This window comes from Balaenoptera acutorostrata, chromosome 16 (genome assembly GCF_949987535.1).
Source record: "Balaenoptera acutorostrata chromosome 16, mBalAcu1.1, whole genome shotgun sequence".
Lineage (NCBI taxonomy): Eukaryota > Metazoa > Chordata > Mammalia > Artiodactyla > Balaenopteridae > Balaenoptera > Balaenoptera acutorostrata.
The window spans coordinates 11,571,783-11,592,385 of NC_080079.1; the positions used below are offsets into that span (position 1 = coordinate 11,571,783).

The 20,603-nt window shown below is 36.8% G+C and overlaps 1 protein-coding gene and 1 non-coding gene across 4 annotated transcripts in view; one reads left to right on the forward strand and one right to left on the reverse strand.

Annotated features, from left to right (window-relative positions):
- SEC23IP (SEC23 interacting protein) overlaps nucleotides 1-20,603 on the reverse strand; it is a 40,953-nt gene that overhangs the window by 11,499 nt on the left and 8,851 nt on the right. For all 3 annotated transcript variants that reach the window (XM_007173194.2, XM_007173193.2, XM_007173192.2), the window contains exons 3-13: nucleotides 20,361-20,583; nucleotides 19,356-19,549; nucleotides 15,851-15,940; nucleotides 12,048-12,168; nucleotides 10,974-11,063; nucleotides 9,971-10,112; nucleotides 8,534-8,742; nucleotides 8,046-8,164; nucleotides 7,500-7,652; nucleotides 6,153-6,248; nucleotides 1,209-1,400 (exon numbers count right to left, since the gene is read on the reverse strand). In XM_007173194.2, the coding sequence (XP_007173256.2) occupies nucleotides 1,209-1,400; nucleotides 6,153-6,248; nucleotides 7,500-7,652; nucleotides 8,046-8,164; nucleotides 8,534-8,742; nucleotides 9,971-10,112; nucleotides 10,974-11,063; nucleotides 12,048-12,168; nucleotides 15,851-15,940; nucleotides 19,356-19,549; nucleotides 20,361-20,583 (1,629 nt within the window). The remainder of the gene's footprint in view (nucleotides 1-1,208; nucleotides 1,401-6,152; nucleotides 6,249-7,499; nucleotides 7,653-8,045; nucleotides 8,165-8,533; nucleotides 8,743-9,970; nucleotides 10,113-10,973; nucleotides 11,064-12,047; nucleotides 12,169-15,850; nucleotides 15,941-19,355; nucleotides 19,550-20,360; nucleotides 20,584-20,603) is intronic.
- TRNAA-UGC (transfer RNA alanine (anticodon UGC)) lies at nucleotides 14,045-14,117 on the forward strand. The gene has a single exon. It is a non-coding gene; the product is annotated as a tRNA-Ala (tRNA).

Consider the following 20,603-nt stretch of genomic DNA (forward strand, 5'->3'; position numbering starts at 1 on the left):
CAGAAAACAATGACAGATGGTCATTCCAATGTCATGTAATGCAAACTTCAAAAGTTCAAACTGGAAGTGCACTTAATTAAAAGCATCCCAATACAGATGACACCCCTCCAGGTGTGGCTTACAGTGCTGACAACCACTGCCACGGACGCTGCTGCTAGCTGAAAGGGACCAAAACATGTCCTTTTGAAATCTTTACATACTAATACATCTTCTGACTATACTTTTACTTACTGTATACAGAAGTAAGTAAGAAGTAAGTAAAAAGCATAAAATATATAGTGTACGGAAGTATTAGATTTATTTTAGTTATAAATGTGGTCAAAACTACAGACTCTAGAATCAAACTGCCTGGGTTTGAATCCTGACTCCACTCCTCACTGTGTGACTGACCTTGGGCAAGTTTCTTAACCTCTCTTGCCTCCACCTCAGTTTCCTCATCTATAAAATGGGGATCATAACAATGCCAAACTCATAATGTGGTTGAAAAATAAATAACCTAATCCACATAAAGTGCTTAGCATATTTTAAGCATCCAATGACTGTTACTTCCATTATAACTACCATCCTCATTCATTAGGCATGTTTCTTTCCATCAGAAATGTAATTTATCCCAAAAGAGCTCTTGTTTGGGGGAAACCTCTCAGTTCACTGAGAACTGCCTAGGGTGAGAGAAAGCACCCACATTCGGACAGCACTCTATAATTTACAAAGCTCTTTTGTTTGTTGCTCAGTGACAGAATATGAGTCTTCATCATTTTAGTACCCTGAGAATGAAGAACAATGAATGGCATAATCCAAGTGCGTGACAGAGGTCCACTGAGAGCTTCCCCCAGGGAAGAATTATGAGTAATAAAAAACATAAGTTGAGGGACTGTAGCAAGCACCTCTCACAGAAGTTTAAGTATATTCTGAAAATAATTTTCTAACTATCACCACTTCTGTTGCTAGTGGCTGAGACACTAATGCTATAAAATTATGAGGGGTGAAAAAAATTGAATAAGGACAATTTCAAACTGAGGGACATTCAGTCCCTCATTTCGAACATTATGAAAGAAGCATACAGTTTTTATTAAGAGAAAATCAGTTTTCTCCCCCCGACCAAAAAAAACCTGTTGAATAAATATTTAAAGAATCTAAAGCTAACCCAAATAATACAGATATGTGATTCCAACATAAAATACATGGCCCAAGTCAATATGTTAACTTACCTGTCCAGTGCCAACTTCAAAAGACTCATAATCAACGTGCACAGAAGAAACGTAAACTCCGAGTGGGAGTTTCCTCTTGGACTCAGATTCTGAGGGAGAAGAAGCCATTTCTTTAGCTTTCTGAGCACTTTCCTCTTGTCCTTTTGTCGAAGCAGCCATCACTGCCTTCTTTTCTGATGCTTTTTTCTGTTCCTGTGAAATACCAAATTTTCATAATAGAACTGAGGGAAAAAAAGTTATCAGCTATCACTACGAAATATCTATATCAATATTAAGGAATGATTAGTAATTTCTTAGGCATAATAATGGTACTGTGGTTATTAGGGAAATGTCTTTTTAGAGATACATACTAAATATTTAAGGAAAAAAATACCATGATGTCTATAATCTACTTTAAAATTCTTAAGAAAAAGAAAATTAAGAACAAAAGCAAAATGTGGCAAAACAGCTACAGTTAAATCTAAATATTAGCTATTAGTATACTCTTTGCTCTCCACTTTTCTATATAATTTAAAATTTTACTAAAATTTTTTAAAATGCCAACTTCTTCCTTTGTGATCTCAACTTTAGCCAGATAATTTAGAAGTACTTTATATAACTGTAAAATATATACTTCCTATAAAGACATGTAACTTAAGAGAAATTTATTCATTCAACATCTTTACACCATTATGTCTACACGGAGCCACTGACAAATTTTCCTCAAAAGCATTCTGGGAAGAACAGATAAACACACTGTGGTACATTCATACAATGGAATAACTATTTAGAAATAAAAAGGAGTAAACTGCAAATAAAACAACAATTATATGAATTTCAAGAACACTATTTTGAGTAAAAGAAGCTAGATACAGAAGAGTATGCAGTGTTGGTTCCATTTATATAAACTTCTAGAACAGGCAAAACTATCCTATAGTGATCAAATTCAGAATAGTAGTTGTATGGGAGGGGGAGTGGACCAGAAAGAAGCATGAGAGAACTATCTGAGTGACAGAAATGTTCTAGTTCTTGTTTTAGCTGGTGATTACACAGGTGCAAAAATTGTCAAAACTTACTGTAGTGAATACTCAAGATCTATGCATTTCATAAATAAGAAAATCTTGGGCTTCCCTGGTGGCGCAGTGGTTGAGAGTCTGCCTGCCAATGCAGGGGACACGGGTTCGAGCCCTGGTCTGGGAAGATCCCACATGCCACGGAGCATCTGGGCCCGTGAGCCACAACTACTGAGCCTGCGCGTCTGGAGCCTGTGCCCCGCGGCGGGAGGGGCCGCGATAGTGAGAGGCCCGCGCACCGCGATGAAGAGCGGTCCATGCACCGCGATGAGGAGTGGCCCCCGCTTGCCGTAACTAGAGAAAGCCCTCGCAGGAACTGAAGACCCAACACAGCCAAAAATAAAGAAATAAATAAATAAAGTAGCTATAAAAAAAAAAATTAAAAAAAAAAAAAAAAAAAAAAAGAAAATCTTTGGGAGCGTCTATAGAACAGGCATACCTCTGTAGTAATGAGATAAAATCTGCTCGTGTGGGTTTGTGATCACACCCTGATACAGCAGCAACAATGTCAGGGGAATGTGAACAACCATCGTGGTGGATTCACGGGTTTCACTGGCCCTCATTCCCCAAGCTGTGAATGACTGTGTTAAGTCTCTGTTTAAACAGCTATTGACAGGAAATTCCCTGGTGGTCCAGGGGTTAGGGCTCGGCGCTTTCACTGCCGTGGTCCTGGGTTCAATCCCTGGCTGGGGAACTAAGATCCCACAAGCCTTATGGCGCAGCCAAAAATTAAATAATTAATTTAAAAAAAAACCCCAGCTACTGACAGTGCCTAAACAAAACAGCTGGCCAAATTGGTCTTGTCTATCAATAAATTCCAAATACTAGGAAACCTGGAAACTAGTCCAATTGGTTAATTCAAAGGCAATACAGAATAAAGAAAACTCTCCACCAGCCAGCTGGGAACTGATTCCACCGTTAAAGTCTTGGAAGGCTTGGTTATCTCTGCCCTTCGGAGGCACCACAAGATTAAACCTAAAACCCAAAATGAAGAACATGTTCAAGGTTCTTCAGTTTAAATTTGCTTTCTCACTTGGAAGTACCTCCCATTATCCTCATAGAACTTAACAATCTAAATTGCTAAGAGAGCTGTCTAAACAGATCCTGAACTGTCCTACTGCGAACTGCTGTTCTGTTTCCCCTCCTAGACACATGCAATAACTTTAAAACAAAATGAGCCAAAATACACATACTTGAGTATCAATATTCCCAGCACTAAAAATTATTCCTTTTCAAAGGAAAATGAATAAGATGGCTTACAAAGGGGAAAGAAAAGCTCAGACCACAAATATTTGACCTCTTTATTAAAATAACAGGCTAACTAACTTTGGTTCCATTATTTCGGTTACACTAAATCAACAGGACGCACCATTTTATCTTATTATTGATCTGGCAGCACCTTGTTAACTAGGAATAACAGAGCAATCAATGGCAACACGGCTGACAAAGTTTCATGGTTCATCCAGAGGCAATTACTTTTGAGTTTAAAAAATAAGATGACTTTATAGATTTTTTTACTCCTTTCAAAACATTCTTATAATGCCATTACTTATATATCCAAGCTACTACAGGAGCCAAACCAGCCTCCTTCTAGAGATTTTTCAAGAACTATAGAATACTTTTCTACTTTTTTTCCTTTTATTTACAAAATAAAGTCGGGGACAGATGTAGGACCTGGAAACATAGCTTCTCATTTGTTCTTTTTGTGTTTTTACAGGCCTGTGCTTCACTGACGTGCACATGGAGATGAACGTGCTCACACTGGAGAACACAGCCTGGCGGAAAGGAACAACACTAGCACGCTTGCATCCTGGTTTTGGTGTGACCACTGTGCTCGCCAGAGATGTTGCCTCTCAACTCAATCTTCACTGTCGCCTCCAGTCAACCATCAAAAACACTATTCTGTGTCTAAAATGTGTTTTGAGTTGCACCTTTCTTTTCCATTTCCTATTACACCCCTATCATCTCTCAATGAGTCACTGCATAATTACAGTGACTATGCCCGGAGATTCCTAACAGCCTCTAGCTTCATCCCCTTCCAACTCCATCCCCGCACTGTAACCAAGTGAACTCCCTAAAACACCAGCCCAGTCATGGAACTGCCCTCATTGCTCCACTGACCTACAGCAGTGGTTCTCACACCGTGTCCCCTTAGAACTGAACCAGTGGTTTACACTGCTGCTAAAAATGTGGCCCAGTTCACACACACACACACAAAATTAACATAAAATTCAAGTTGATAATAGAATTGTCTCAACTTTAAGATCTGCTCCAATTGTTTTTTTCCTTTAGTACTCCGTATCAGCCAGTAGGCCCTAGCCAACTGCAAAAGACAGCAAATATTAATGGAAAATCCAGGAAGGAATCAATATGTCTAAAAACTCACTTATTATAAGCACATTTGCTCATGGTTGAAATTTTATAATATGGCTTACAGCACATAGCTTTAAATTTTAACATTTCTGAAGTAAAAATTAAACTTTAGACTAAACAGATGACTTGGTGCTAAATCATAATTTGTCATAAAAATTAATAAGTAAGTAAGCATTTCATGATGTTAGTTTAAAAGCACCATGACTTTCACAGCCATAAGAATGTGTTTGAGGACCACTCCCTCATAAATGAAATCTGCCACATCTGCCATTCCGTCCCTCGGGACCCTGTGCTCTACCTTATTCTCAGCTCGACTGCTGTTTCCGCTGCAGAAAAACACTTGCCCACTCCCGGAAGGCCATTTCCCCTGGCCCTACCCTTCCTTCAAGCTCAAGTACCAACACCTTGGAGAAGTCTTCTCTCACCAACCCCAGCCCCTTCTCTCCCGGGCAGGCCTCACCTGGCTCTGACAGAACAGGCAGCACTGATGCATCATCTGTGGTCAAATCTCTCCCCCTAACTAGACAGCATACCCTCAGTTCATCTCCAAATCCCAAGGACTCAGCACATGCCTGATCCAAAAGATATACTCATAAAATGCAGAACAACTCAATTGCTTAAGCTAATCATAACAAATCAGTCCTATGACTTTATAGTCATATTACATATAAAGAAGTGGCATATGTTAAGTTCCAAAGAAGTAACACAAATTAAAGAACCACAGAAGTTCAAAAGATGGAAGGATCAGCGAAGACCAAGTTAATACAATAAAAATAAAATAGCCACCCTAAGTGTTACCTAATTTTTCTAAGTATACAGAAAATCTCTGTAGAGTTAACTTAATGAAAATTAAATAAAACGAGTTATCCCCAATTGTTTTATTCTTTTGAAATGTTTTTTAGTTGCCGCTGGTATTGCTCTGATTTGGATTGTTGACAACTTTTGCTTTTTGGCTATTACTTAATGAAATGTATCTGTGTTCCTTCTTATCTCTTTAGATGGTGAGAAGGACTGGGAAGAGAGAAAATGAGCTAACATTTATTGGATGATAAGCTACACATGCATTACTTCATCCTCACTGCAATCCTATAAGGAAGGCATTATCAATCCTGTTTTTTAAATGAAGGAAACCATGGACCAGAAAAGTTAAGCAAATTGCTCATGAATATGTAGTTACTAAGTGGTTGAACTGGGAATCAGGGTAGACCAAGTCATCTTTTTGTCCAGGACTTACCCAGTTGTTGCACTGGGAAATTTCCAAATACCAATTTTAAGGCTGAAAGTCCTTCATCCCGGAATTTGCTCAGCCCCAGGAAAACCAGGAATTGGCACTTAATTGGAATTTGAATCCAGTTCTGGCTGACTCCCAAGTCACGCCTTCCATCAACTCCATTACTGTGCCCTTGGGCAGGGAGCACAGTAGCTGACCTAACCATGATGATATTAACAAAAACTTCCAAAATATAAACAAGCTAGTCACAGATGAGTTTTTTCTTTTAGGTGCAGAGATGAACCTTACCAGTTTGACTGCTTTATGTTTTACGAAGTTAGCTATCTTCTTCCTGGGTCCAAGGGGTATCCCCATTTCCTTCAGGTCATCCACTGTACACATAAGCTTTAAAAGAAAACAAACAAGTACATTAATTAGTCAATCTAATGATACATGAACTGAAATTAAAAAAAGGAAATTATGAAAAGAAAACGTATCATCTAAGGCAACTGAATATCCAATTTGTTTAAAGTTAACTTCCTTCTTGCCCCCACCCTCAGGTAATTTTTTTAAAATCATGAATTAATTTAGGTTGTAAAATTTTAGGCCTCCACACCTAAGTCATTCTTTTAATTTTTAACAGAAAATACATGCATGTTGTACAGAATTCTTTCCTCATACACAGGATAAACAATTTTAGACAAAAATGAATCAAACTATCATCAGTTCCTATTTCCCCTCATCCCGGCCACATAGTATATTAATATCAAACTCTTAATATTCTTGCCAAACTGATAGGTTAAAAAAACCTCACTGCACTTTTTTTAAAAATAAATTTATTTATTTATTTATTTTTGGCTGCGTTGGGTCTTCGCTGCTGCACGTGGGCTTTCTCTAGTTGCGGCGAGCAGGGGCTACTCTTCGTTGCGGTGCACTGGCTTCTCATTGCGGTGGCTCCTCTCGCTGCGGAGCACGGGCTCTAGGCCCATGGGCCTCAGTAGCTGCGGTGCACGGGTCCAGCAGTTGTGGCTTGTGGGCTCCAGAGTGCAGGCTCAGCAGTTGTGGCGCATGGGCCCAGCCGCTACGCGGCATGCAGGATCCTCCCAGACCAGGGCTCGAACCCGTGTCCCCTGCATTGGCAGGCGGATTCTTAACCACTGTGCCACCAGGGAAGTTCCTCACTGCACTTTTAATTTATATTTCTCTTCAGAATTTTCATATGATAAGAAGTCATTTGTTATTTTCTTTTCTGAATATCATCTGTTCATATTCTTTGCCTATTTGCCTATTGTGTTGATGGTCTTTGTGTAACTAACTTATAGAAACTTTGAATAGTAAGAAAATAAACCCTTTGTTTATAATGTGTGTTGCAAACAGTCTTCTTAACCTATTGTTGGGCTTCAGATATTGTTTATGCCATCCCCTGCTATGCAATTTTTTTTCCTTTATGGCTTCTGGGTTTTATGTCATACTTAGAAAAGCCTTCCCAGATTATTAAAAAAAGTTCTCCTGTTTTTTTCAATTTTTTTTAAACGTTTAAGTCTCTGCCTTATCTGAATGCATTGTGATGTAAAAGTGTTTAAATCTTATTAATTTTCAATCTCATACACAGGAAAAACAATTTTAGACAAAAATGAATCAAACTATCAACAATACCAGAGATTCCATATCAATCTTTTCCTTTTCAAAAGTGCTAACGTATTCAGAGAGGCTAAGTGCTTCCAGAGTTTCTTGCAAAGTCAGGACTTCTTCATTTTCAACATCAAGGTCACAAGACTCATCCAACGTCAGCTTTGGCTCTTCAGGTATCTTTTAAAAAAAAAGTTGGGAGAACATTACAAAGTTCCCATAAAATGTCTTCTGATCTATGGAAAAATCTTAATTCTGTCCTATACACAAATCATAATTTTTGGCAGTTTGCTATCCAAAGTTTGAATATTCTGAAAAAGTATATAAATTTAGTAAATCACTCATGCTCCCATTTCCTACAATAATTTACTTCACATTTTTTAAAGAAAACATAAACTGTCTCTCACATTTAAATTTATAATTCATAAGGAAGACGAGTGAGAAACTCAAATAATGAGCTCTATGATTCCATTGCACTCCTAAAGCTCAGGGTATTTTGTTACATAGAATCAGTTCAGACTTTGGAAAACTCTTCAGCTCCAACTCTGAATCCAGAGGTCAATTGGGCCATACCTGCTTTTCCTGAACATGTGGCTGCTTCACAACTCCATTAGCAACAGCTAAAGGCCCAGGAGACTTTGATGAATTCAAATCTTTTTGATTAGAAAGGATGTCAAACAATATTAAAGAACCTTAAAAAAAAAAAAAAAAGAAGCATTTTGCTTTATAATGTACTAGGTGCTTTTATAACACTAAATAAATTCTCCTCCTTTTTTTTGTTCAAAGTCCCAAGCAGAAGTCACATAAAGTTAGATGTTAATCAAGATCTGATAATCAATATTCTTGTTTTACCAAGTAGCAGAATAAATTAAAATATAAAGCATTCCTAGGTGACATGAAAGGCAAATAAGGCAGAATGTAAACTCAAAGCATTCATTTCTACCCTTTATAAAACTTAAAATCTATAATTCTAAATCTTGAACTAACAACGTCACCCACATTGAAAGCAGTGATGACTCAACAAAAATTGTATTTAAAATGTGGATATTTGGAAGTTTTACCTAAACTGTGACCAGCAACAGAGACCCCTCCTTTGAAGTCTGGGTTCCGACTCATGAAGAGTGCATACAGACGGTTCATCTCCAATCCCACTTTCTCCACAATCCTCTGACAGTAGATGGGGCTATTGTAAAATAAAATGTCTAGCAAGGTTTCATTAGTAAAGTGACGAAACCGACCAATACTTGGTAAAGTGATTTTCTTAATGTTCCTGTTTAGAAAGAAAAAGAAGTATGTTCAGTCAGTAAGCACCTTAAATGTATCGGTTTTTAAAAGTTTTAATTTTGAATCCTGAAAATACACTAAGTAAAAAAAGATCCCACAGACTAATTATGAGTTGATTTTATGGACAGTTACTGTAAACAAATCAAGATAAACCAAAAAAGTTGCCATTTGTGCCTGTAACTATACTATGAACTTGGGGATTCTCTGAAGTTATCATATAAAATAAGGCCAAAACGAAGATTTTTAATTCATTTTTAAAGAGGAAAGCCTACTCTTCCATTTTTCTTCCAGTTTACTGGAAATCAGGATACCTGACAAAAATTGTGGGTGGCCAGGACAATAGAGAATGTAGCAAGAAGTAAAAAAGGAGCTTAATGGAATGAAAATCTTTCCTGATTTGAGAATGGCCATACTTCAGGAATACCCACAGAGAAAGAAAGCATCCCCATAACAGGGCTTCACATGGAGAGAACAGAATGCTTGTAGGGTTAGTTTTATTAAAGCACGTGCCCTGAAACATCATGACGTTCACTAAAATCCAAGTATGTCATTAGCCCTGTGTCCCCAGCATAAATATTTTCTAAATCTGTGCTTCCCAACTGGAAGCATTCCAAACTGAGCGGAGGCATTTTTAGTTGTCACAGTGCCTGGTTAAGTGCTGCTGGCATTTAGACTAAGGATATTAAATGGCCTACAATACACACAAGTCTTACATGACACAGAATTGTCCTGCCAGAAGAGTCTCCACTGAGAAACAATAATCTAAATCAGTGGTTCTCAACCAGGGGTGACTTTATCCCCAGGGGACATCTGGCAATGACTAGAGACATTTTTGGTTGTTAAATTAAGGGTAAGGTCGTGCTACTCTTATCTAGAGGTAGAAGCCAAGGATGCTGCTAAACATCCTATAGGGTACAGGACAGCCCCATGTGTGAACCACTACAGATTAGTATTTTAAAACCAGCTTAAGTTTCTTAGATTCTCTTAAATATTTACAATAGGAATACACACATACATATGTACATATATACATGTGTGTGCACACACACACAAAGTAGCACATAAACTTAACAGTGTTTAATCATATGTCAGAGCAAGTATATAAAGTTTTTAAGTGTATTTGTTGAAGTCATAATAAACTACTTTATACTATAGTTTAAAATTTGAATCTAAGTTTGACTAATCTGAAAACCAAGCTATCAAAATCCACAAACCTGTCAACACCTGTGGCATCCCCACCCAAGGAACTATGCCAATGAACCGGAAGGAATTCCACTCTGCTTACTTTCCGATCATCTAAAGATTTCTTGAAATGTGTCTGCAGCAATTTGAGAGAAACCACCCTAAAATCATCCACTTAAAAAAAAAATCAGGGAAGACAAATTAACTTGATTAAATTTTCCTAGCTTGATTAAGTAGTTAGCAATTACCTCAATTATGCCAGTATTTTTTATACACAAACTTTTCAAGAAAAGAAAAAAAAGATGACAAAATTAGTCCAAAAAAGAAAAAAAACCAACCTTTAGGAAGTTCTTGTTAATGTTTCATTATTTTACAGGAATATATAAATGACTGAAAAACATTAGCTCAACTACCACTACTGGGAGGCAGAAATGCACTGTGGGTAGACTCTGGAATCAAATTACCTGCTCCAGAACCTACAGACCGTGACACGGGAGAGGTTAACTCATCCTCTGGGCCTCAGTTCCTCACCTAATAGTAAAGATAACAGTAACAGCACCTATACCCCAAAGGGTCATTGTGAGGGTTAAATGATACAACTCATGCAAGATACTTGGTACATACCAAGTATTCAATAAATATGAACTATTACTACAAACATAAAAATAAAACTTCCAAAATTTAAGTAAACCAGGCAGATTCCCAGTTCCTTTAAACAACTTCTCACAACTAATTCACCATAAATCAGTTCAACACACAGGTGTTCCTAGTGGCTGGAAGTGCTCAGGCAGAGGCTGTCAAAAAGGCTAAATTATTTCCAAGATCCCTTCTAATTCTTCACAATCTAGGATTTTATGAGTTATAAATGTCATAAGAGCAAATCAAGTACAAAGTAGTATTGCCCAGTGATCATTTAAATCTCCTCTTACAGTCCCTCAGCCAACAGTATACAGCTGGAAACCATCTTAAAAATGAAGGTTTAAAAGTTCTAGTAGTTCTCCAATCATTTCAGGAAATAAAGTGACTAACGCTTACCACATTCAATAATGCTTCTAAAGCGCAAGTCACACACAGGTCCAATGCCATGCACTATGAACACCAAATGGTCAACCTGAGGCATTTCCCCTGCAAAAGAAAGAAAGACATACATTCATCCATGCATACATACATACATACATACATAAACACACACAAGCTGGGGACTGTTTAGGATTTCTTAATTGAATAGCAATATTCAATACCCCTTTTGTCATCATAAACTTGCCAAAATCAGATGAACGCAGCTCAAAGTCCACCTTGGCAAATAACAGTGAACTAGACCAAGGAGTGGAGGAAGCAGGCCACTTCTGATTCCAGAAGCTGTGAGCCAATGACGATCATCAGTTTTGTACCTATAGAGGCTCCATAACCTTGTAATTTCTTCAGAACTCCCCAGGGCACTAAGCCCCACATGGAGATTCAATTTGCCAATATAAAACTTCAAAATCTTTTCCCAAAATCCTTCTCTTTGTTAGATTCATACATACTATACATGAACATTTCCAAGTTAAATCTACTATTTTACTCTGGTTATTTCATACAGATTCATAATATGAGTACATTTATTTCCAAATCCTGCTCACTGCCTGTTTTTATAAATAAAGTTTTATTGCAACACAGCTAGGCCCATTTGTTTGCATACAAATGCTTTCACACTACAATGGCAGAGTTGAGCAGAGATACAGCAGAGTCTGCGTGGCTTGCAAAGCCTAAAATATTTACCACTTGGCCCTTTGCAGAAAAAATTCACCACTCCTGCACTAAAGTAATACAAACTAGTTGAGGCATGACAAAACAAGCCCAAAAATATTGCCAAAAGCCTAGTTTCAACAAGCAAAGTGCTTCTTCACAACAATATATATTTTAGAATCTATATTACATTGTGCACCTTCAACAGAACTCTAAATTAAAGAACAAACAGATATAAAAGTAATAAAAAGGAAAGATCTGTGCCAACCTGGCTGATTTCTGCATGTTATGGCAGGTAATCCTAATAACTGTTTCCTTTTTTCATCATTCTAAAATAGAGAAGTCTAAAAATGACCTTAGTCCTAAACAAACTGTACGAACCATCAGGAATTTCATCAAGGTTATCATCAACTCCACGCTTTACAACCCTGGGCCTTGTCTGTCCATCTTGTGTGGTCCCCCATTCATCTGGCACTGATGAGGGCTGGAACTGAACAATAACCTTCAAGATACAAGAGAAGGATTATGACAGAGCTCACTACCAAATTCATTCCCACTATAAGCTAAATACTTTATCTCAACACATAATAAACTACTTCATAGTATAGTTTATAAATCAGATACTTGTACTGTTCCTCCAAAATCAATTTTGTAACAGTCCTGCTAGTGTTCAGTAACCATTAAAACTAAGTAAATCAATACCATTATTTCCAATGCTTATGTTGGAAAATAATACAACCAAATCAGAGGTAGTATGCCTTGATTTAAAAATATAACAAACATCCAGGTTTACAAATAAGAAATAAAAGAAATAGAGGAATCCTTGTTTTATAAATACATATAAGGCAAAATCCTCTAAATAACAATGTGTAAATTCAATTTCAATGTCCAAAACAGATTTACCTACCACTTTTCAGGAAGACATATACTATTCTGTTAAATCAATTGTATTAAATTTAGTCCAGTGTCATATGGAAAAATCTCAAATAAACAACCTAACCTACCATCTAAAGGAATCAGAAAAAGAAGAGCAAACAAAGCCCAAAGTCAGCACAAGGGAGGAACTAATAAAGATCAGAGAGCAAATAAATAAAATTAAGACCAAAAAAAAAAAAAAAATAGGAAAGATCAATGAAACCAAGAGCTCTTTTTTTTTAAAAAAAATTAACAATATTGATAAACCTTTAGCCAGGCTTACCAAGGAGAAAAGAGAGAGGACCCAAATAAACAAAATAAGAAATGAAAGAGGAGAAATAGCAACCGATACCACAGAGACACAAAAAAAATCATAAGAGAATACTATGAACAGTTATATGCCAACAAATTGGACATATTAGAAGAAACAAACTTCTAGAACCATACAACCTGCCAAGACTGAATCAAGAAGAAACAGACAATTTGAACAGACCAATCACCAGTAGTGAAATTGAATTTCTAATAAAAAGAACTCCCAGCAAACAAAAGTCCAGGACCAGACAGCTTCACACAGGAATTCTATCAAACATATAAAGAAGAGCTGATAAGCTGATACCTATCCTTCTCAAACTATTCCAAAAATTGAAGAGGAGGGAACACTCCCAAATTCATTCTATGAGGCCACCATTACCCTGATACCAAAACCAAACACACTACAAAAAAAAGAAAATTACAGGCCAGTATCTTTAATGAATATAGATGCAAAAACTGTCAAAAAAATATTAAAACCGAATCCAACAATATATAAAAAGGATCATACACCATGATCAAGTGGGATTTATTCCAAAGATGCAAGGATGGTTCAACATTTGCAAATCAATCAATGTGATACACACATTAACAAAAGGAAGGATTAAAAATCACGATTATCTCAACAGATTCAGAAAAGCATTTGACAAAATTCAACATCTATTCATGGTAAAAAAAAAAAAAAACTCTCATCAAAGTTGGTACAGAGGAAACATATCTCAACATAGTAAAGGCCATTTATGAAAAAACCCACAGCTAACAGCACACTCAGTGATGAAAAGCTGATCATATTTCCTCCAAATTCAGAAACAAGACAAGGATGCCCACTCCTGCCACCTCTATTTAACATAGTATTGGAAGTCCTAGCCACAGCAGTCAGAGAAAAAGAAATAAAAGGTATCCAACTGGAAGGGAAGAAGTAAAACTGTCACTATTTGCAGATGACATGACACTATATATAGAAAACCTTAAAGTCTCCACCAAAAAACTATTAGAACTGATAAATGAATTCAGTAAAGTTGCAGGATACAAGATTAATATACAGAAATCTGTTGCTTTTCTATACACTAATAATGAACTATCAGAAAGAGAAAGCAAAAAAAGACAATCCTGCTTAAAATCTCATCATGAAGAATAAAATACCTAGGGGGAATTCCCTGGTGGTCCAGTGGTTAGGATTCCGGGCTTGCACTGCCGGGGGCCCAGGTTCGATCCCTGGTTGGGGAACTAAGATCCCACAAGCTGTGCAACACGGCCAAAAAAAAAAAGAAGAATAAAATACCTAGGAATAAACCCCAATGTTCATAGCAGCACAGTTTACAGCAGCCAAGATATGGAAGCAACCCAAGTGTCCATCAACAGACAAACGGATAAAGATGATGTGGTACACATACATACATATATACACACACACACACACACACACACACACACACACACACAATGGAATATTACTCAGCCATAAAAAAGAATGAAATTCTGCAATCTGCAGCAACGTGGATGGACCTAGAAAATGTGTGTAGTGAAATAAGTCAGAGAAAGGCAAATACTGTATGGTATCACTTTATTTGTGGAATCTAAAAAATAAAACGAATGTATCAATAGATAGCAAAACAGAAACAGACTCACAGATTAAAAAAAAAAAAAAGTAGTGGTTCCAGTAGGGAGAGGGAAAGGGGTAGGGCAAGACAGGGGTATGGAATTAAGAGACACAAACCACTACGTATAAAATAGGTTAGCAACAAGGATATATTGTACAGCACAGGGAATTATAGCTATTATTTTGTAATAACTTTTAATGGAGTATAATCCGTAAAACTACTGAATCGCTATGCTGTACACCTGAAACTAATATAATATTGTAAATCAACTATACTTCAATTAAAAAAATAAAATAAATTAATAGTTTAACATTAACCTTCCACCCCCCCCCAAAAAAACGAATGCATGCAAGATGTTATGTAAAATTTTGTGTGCTTATATAAAAAACAAAAGTTAAAAAAAAACAATTAAAAAACAAAAGGATAAGTGTGGTTACCATTAAGAGGCAAAACTAGGGGAATGCAGAGGTAAGAGGCTTTTGTTTTTCATTTGATACCCTTTTATACTGTTTAAACTTTGATGGCATATGAATGTTTTTATTTTTACCTATTTTAATATCAGTAAGGACTATAGAGTTGGTTAGAATATAGGTTGTTTTTGTTTTTCTTTTACACTTTTCTGTAATAAATAGCCTATGTTCTGAGAAACTACCATATTACTAGCATTATGCTAGATGCTTTTGCATAAATTACCTCACTTCATCAAAAATATGACCCTGGGAGGTAAATCTTATTTATTGCAAGTGAGGAACCTGGAGCTTAGAGAGATTAAGGATGGTAAATGGAAGACTCTAAACACCACACCCAATATCTTTAAAAAAACAAGAAAGGTTTCCAGAGATGATACAAATAAAGAGGAAGAACTTATTTTTACTTTAAAGGTTGAAACAAGCCATCATCAAGGGCAAGGTAGGCAAACTATTGCCTGCAGGTCAAACCTGGCCCAGCACTTGTTTTTATAAATAACATTTTATTGAAAATAGCCAGGCCCACTGGTTTACATACTGCCTGTAGCTGCTTTCAGAGACTACATGGCCTACAAAGCCTTAAATATTTACTCTCTGGCCCTTCACAGAAAAGTCTGCTGAGCCTGGATCAAGTACAAAAATTTATCAAGCTTAACTTCAATGATGCATGCTAAGCTTCAGCTAATGTGTTACCATAAACAGAAACTTCATAAGACAAATTTAAATTTCATTTTAGCTTCTATCATCGATATGAACTGTAGTAAACTTAAAAGCAATGCACTTGTTATAAATATATCCCTACTGCAGAATAAAAATAAACATTTATCAAACATTCAGTAAAATAATTATTTTTAAAAACCTAACACTTTAATATCTTAAACAATATCACTACCTTTGGATTGTGCATAACAATTGTCTCCCCACTCGGAAACTCTAATCTGCGGTGCCACTGATTCGTGGTTACAGCTTTTTTATATTCAGCCTACAATGGAAACAACATACAATCCAGTAAGACAAATCTATTAAGAGAAAGTGTGGAAGAAAATTATAACTATGATAGTAATAAAAATAATAGTAATAGCAGCTCTCCTGTACTAACTGGCTACCATACTTATTATCATTTTACAAACAGTACCTCACTTAACTGCTCTCAATCAGCCCTAAATAATATTATCCCCATTACACAGAGGTGAAAACCAAGGTTTAAACAGTCTATTAATTTCCTAGGGCTGCCATAACAAAGTACCACAAACTGAGTGGCTTATAAAAACAGAAACTTATTGCCTTACAGTTCTAGAGGCTAGAAGTCTGAAATCAAGGTGTCAGCAGGGCCGCATTCCCTCTGAAACTCATAGGGAACTCCTTCCTCGCCTCTTTCTAGCTCCTGGTGGTCTGTCAGCAATGTGTAGTATTCCTTGGCTTACAGATGCATCCCTCCAATCCTCTACTTTCACATGGTCTTCTCCATGTTTGTCTTAACATGACTGTCTTCTTATAAGGACACCAATCATATTGAATTAGGGGCCCACCCTACTCCAGTTATGATCTCATCTTAACTAATTATATCTGCAACAACCCTATTTCCAAATAAAGTCACATTCTGAAGTACTAGAGGTTAAGACCTCAACCTATCTTTTTTTTTTTTTTTTTTTTGGTGGGGGGGCGCGGACACAATTCTAATGCTAGCAGGCATTTTTAGTTCACAGTTGCACAAGACCACACAGTGATCACAAAGGTAAGGAGCAAAAGCAGAACTGTGGTTCACTCCCACCCACGACCTTCTGACTCCAAAGACTTGACTGTCCCACCACTTTCTTACTCTCCCTCCAGAGACACTATTCTGTTGTCTATAAGACAAAAGTCTGAGGGTCTCTTGGAGAGAGATTCAAGACCAGGTAAGGGGGAACCTCTGGTACACCCACTGCCCAAAGTCTTTTTTTAAATGAGTAACAGTGGGACTTCCTTGGTGGCGCAGTGGTGAAGACTCTGAGTTCCCAATGCGGGGGGCCCAGGTTTGATCCCTGTTCAGGGAACTAGATCCCACATGCATGCCGTAACTAAGAGTTCGCATGCCACAACTAAGGAGTCCATGTGCTGCAACTAAGGAGCCGGTGCAACCAAATAAATAAATAGTTTTAAAACTGAGTAACAGTGATTATTTGACAATCATGTCAAAATAGAAGTGTTTCTTTTTGTCTCCTGGGCAGTCATTCAGTAACAATTCCTCTCCATCAGCCTCTATCCAGCTGACCCTCTTCCTCACTACTTTTTAAAAGATTTTTAATATATTTGTTTACATTTTTTAAAAGATCACAAACAAAAATGTTTAAAGATTCACCATCTTAAGAGCTATTTTCATTTCTTCCTATTCCCTTTCAATCCACAGCTTTATAAGAAATCTTGTCTGGTAGAGTATGTTTCCACTTATCATTCTTCAAAATGGTCTTGATTATTCTTGATACTTTGATCTTCCATATAAAATTTAGGAGCAGTCTGCAAATTTACTTAAAAAACCCTGATGTGACTTTGATTGGGATTACATACAATTTATAAAATAATTTGGGAAGAACTGACATCTTTATTATATTGAGACTGTGCATCTATGAATGTAATATTTTGGTCTATTTCTTTGAGGTCATCTTTTACATCCTTCAATTCTGCTTCATAGTTTATTCTCCATAAAGTTCATATATACCTTTTGTTGGACGATTTTTCTACTTAGCCTGTAGTTTTGTTAGTGTTATAGTCTTCTTTTTTTTATTATGGTTTCTAATTGGTTATTTCTATTGTGTAGGAATGTTATTAATTTTTATATGCTGACTTTATATCCACAGACTTGCTAAACTCTTACATTGGTACTAATGGAATTTCTAAAGGTTCTCCTGGTTTCCTATGCAGACATTGGTGTAATTATCAAATTAAGGTGTTTTTTGTTTCCAACTCTTCTATTGTTTTGTTTTAGTGCTCTGATAGGACAGGATCATCTACAACACTAGCAATATGTATCACTTGATTCTCATTTTCTCACTGGCTTTTTCATTTCCTAACCTCCTCTGCCTCTTCCCTGATCTGGCTTGAGTTTCCTGGGTAGAGGCTGAACAGGAACTAAGGTCTCCTAAAGTTAAGAACAGCTATGTGCTATTGAGATGGTCAATACATGAATTCCATCCTCGTAGCCTGTGTCACCCATTTATAATCAAATATAGTATACACTTTCAAATACTGCTTAGACTTGAAAATATATACTTTAGCTTCAAAATAATAGGACTAAACATTCAACCTTGGGATGTTATGCCTTCAGTAGGGTCTTGCCAAGGGTACGAAAAATTATAGTACACATTTGTCTATTTATTTAGGTCTAAAATTAAGCCAAAGATATCAGCATTCCTTTACATATTTTATTCCTTATTCAAATGATTAAAATTATGTTTTAGGAGACTGGTGCCTCCTGATATTTGGTATTTCCAGGAACAAAATTAATTTTCTGCCTTCTTTTCAGTCTTTGCCCTTCTTACCTGGGTTCTGACTCGGCTCTAAATCAGTGTTTTTCAAACTGTGGGTCATGACCAGTAATAAATTGTAAAATTAATATTTTCAATGCCATAGAAAATATGTAAGTGAATGACACCTAGTGAGGTAGGTGTTGTTCCATGAACCTTTGTTTCTAATGGTGCGTTAGAGCTCACTCATACCAGCTCACAAGAGCTGATCACACATACCGCTTCCCAACTCTGTGTCCAGTTACATCATGTTGCTACCTTACTATTGGCCATGGTGGGAGTATTTACACCATGGAAATCAGCAAACACTATAAATCAGGGGCTTTTTTCCCTGGATGGAGTATGTTCCATACTCCATTTCCCATGTATGCAGATGAATTCATTTAACTTATTTCAAATATTTAATTACTCAATTATTAAGTAGAATTATAACAAGAAGTTAACACAATTATGTAAAACAACATTAACCACCAATTTTAAGATGGTTAAAAAGTCTCACAATATTTGTTCCTATTCTTATATTTGTTTTCATAAACCAGAGGTGAATTTCAAGCCTTTTACTGAATATTAATTTGAAAAGCATCCATCTGCTTGGCATCTGCTGTCAGCAGCAAGTCATAGCAGCCTAAGCGCTTTTGAAGATTTGATGTAAGTACCTTATTATATTAGATCTGTGATGTTCCCCTGAAAAACATTCTATCTTTAGACACCGAGGCCACAATTAGCACCTCATAAAAGATGACACCAATTAAAAGGCAATCGTCTTTGCACACAGGATCAAGATAGGCTGTCTTCTAAATAAAGTCTGCTCCATTGTGTGTGGTGTTACATGGGGCTCCAATGTATACAGAGTCTACGTGTTTTAAAGAAAAGCATAAAGGAATAAAGCCCACGTACCTCCAGTTTTTCACTGAACTCCTCTGTATAGGGAATAAATCTACTGTCTGTGTCCCCTTTGTAAAACCAAGCACAGCGTCTCACTTCAGCTGGCTCCTCTTCCCAGTACACGGCTTTCCTCATCCGGTCATAGAGGTAAACGTCGTAGCGCCCTCCATCAGTGCCTAGAACCACACTCTCAGGGTCTGGCTGGACTGGAGCACAAAGACCACATTTTAACTTGACAGTTACAAGGTACATTTAAAAGTAATAAATAATGAATATGGTGACTCGTCTATCCTTAAAGAGAAGAACTCAGCTCATTTTTTTTAAAAAACAGAAGTTTAAGATTAATCTGTGCTGCTCAAAATGATGATTCTTTTAAGTGGAGAAGAAATAACGAGGGTAAAATATAAAAGCATGATCATGAAATAATTCAAATAATTGGTAGTTTTTTTGGTTTTTTTTTTTTAGTCAAAGCAGCAATGCTCCATGAAGCATACTTCTAAAGAATAGGTGATTTTTAAGTCCCAAGATGAAATATCATCAGGATAAACAAAGAAACCTATTTCTATAGTGAAGACTTCTCAGAGTCTTAACACACTCTTGTGCACTATCTCAAGAGATGGATGTAGTTACAGCACTTCCAAAACTCATCTGACCATGGAACACTTTTTTCACAGCATCTTCAGGAACAAGAGTTCCATAGAAAATGCTTTATAAATGCCCTATAGCTACAAACAAATAAGGGAAATAAGAAAACTGACACCTGGGTTATATGAACGACTCTGTTTCTTGGATTTAAACTACCTTTAAACAAAAAAAGAAAATTACTAAAACATTTCTTCAAATACCTTGCTCAAATAACTCAGAACTTATATTAATATTATCATCTTAAGGTACAGAGGCTGGCAGGCTCTACAAGGATTAAAGAATTTGACATTCATAAAAAGTAGGCCATGGATAAATACTCTTCATTCCTCTCTTCCTAAAATCAGATACAAATGATGCAGGATCTGTGCTTACCTGAGTTATAGATTTCTTCAAGATTCAAAGAGTCAAACACACTGAAAGGCATCCATAGTTGTCTGTATTCTATCTCCTTGCAGTAAAACCAGTGGGGTTGGACAGGTTCATATTGGTTTTGAAGTAGAAAAGGAGATGACGCTTGCACAGAGGGACCTGCAGGTCTAGCAGGTGCCTGCTGCTGGGTTGGAGGGGACAATCCTGGCTGCACTGAAGGAGGAATCTGGGGGGGACAAAAGTTAG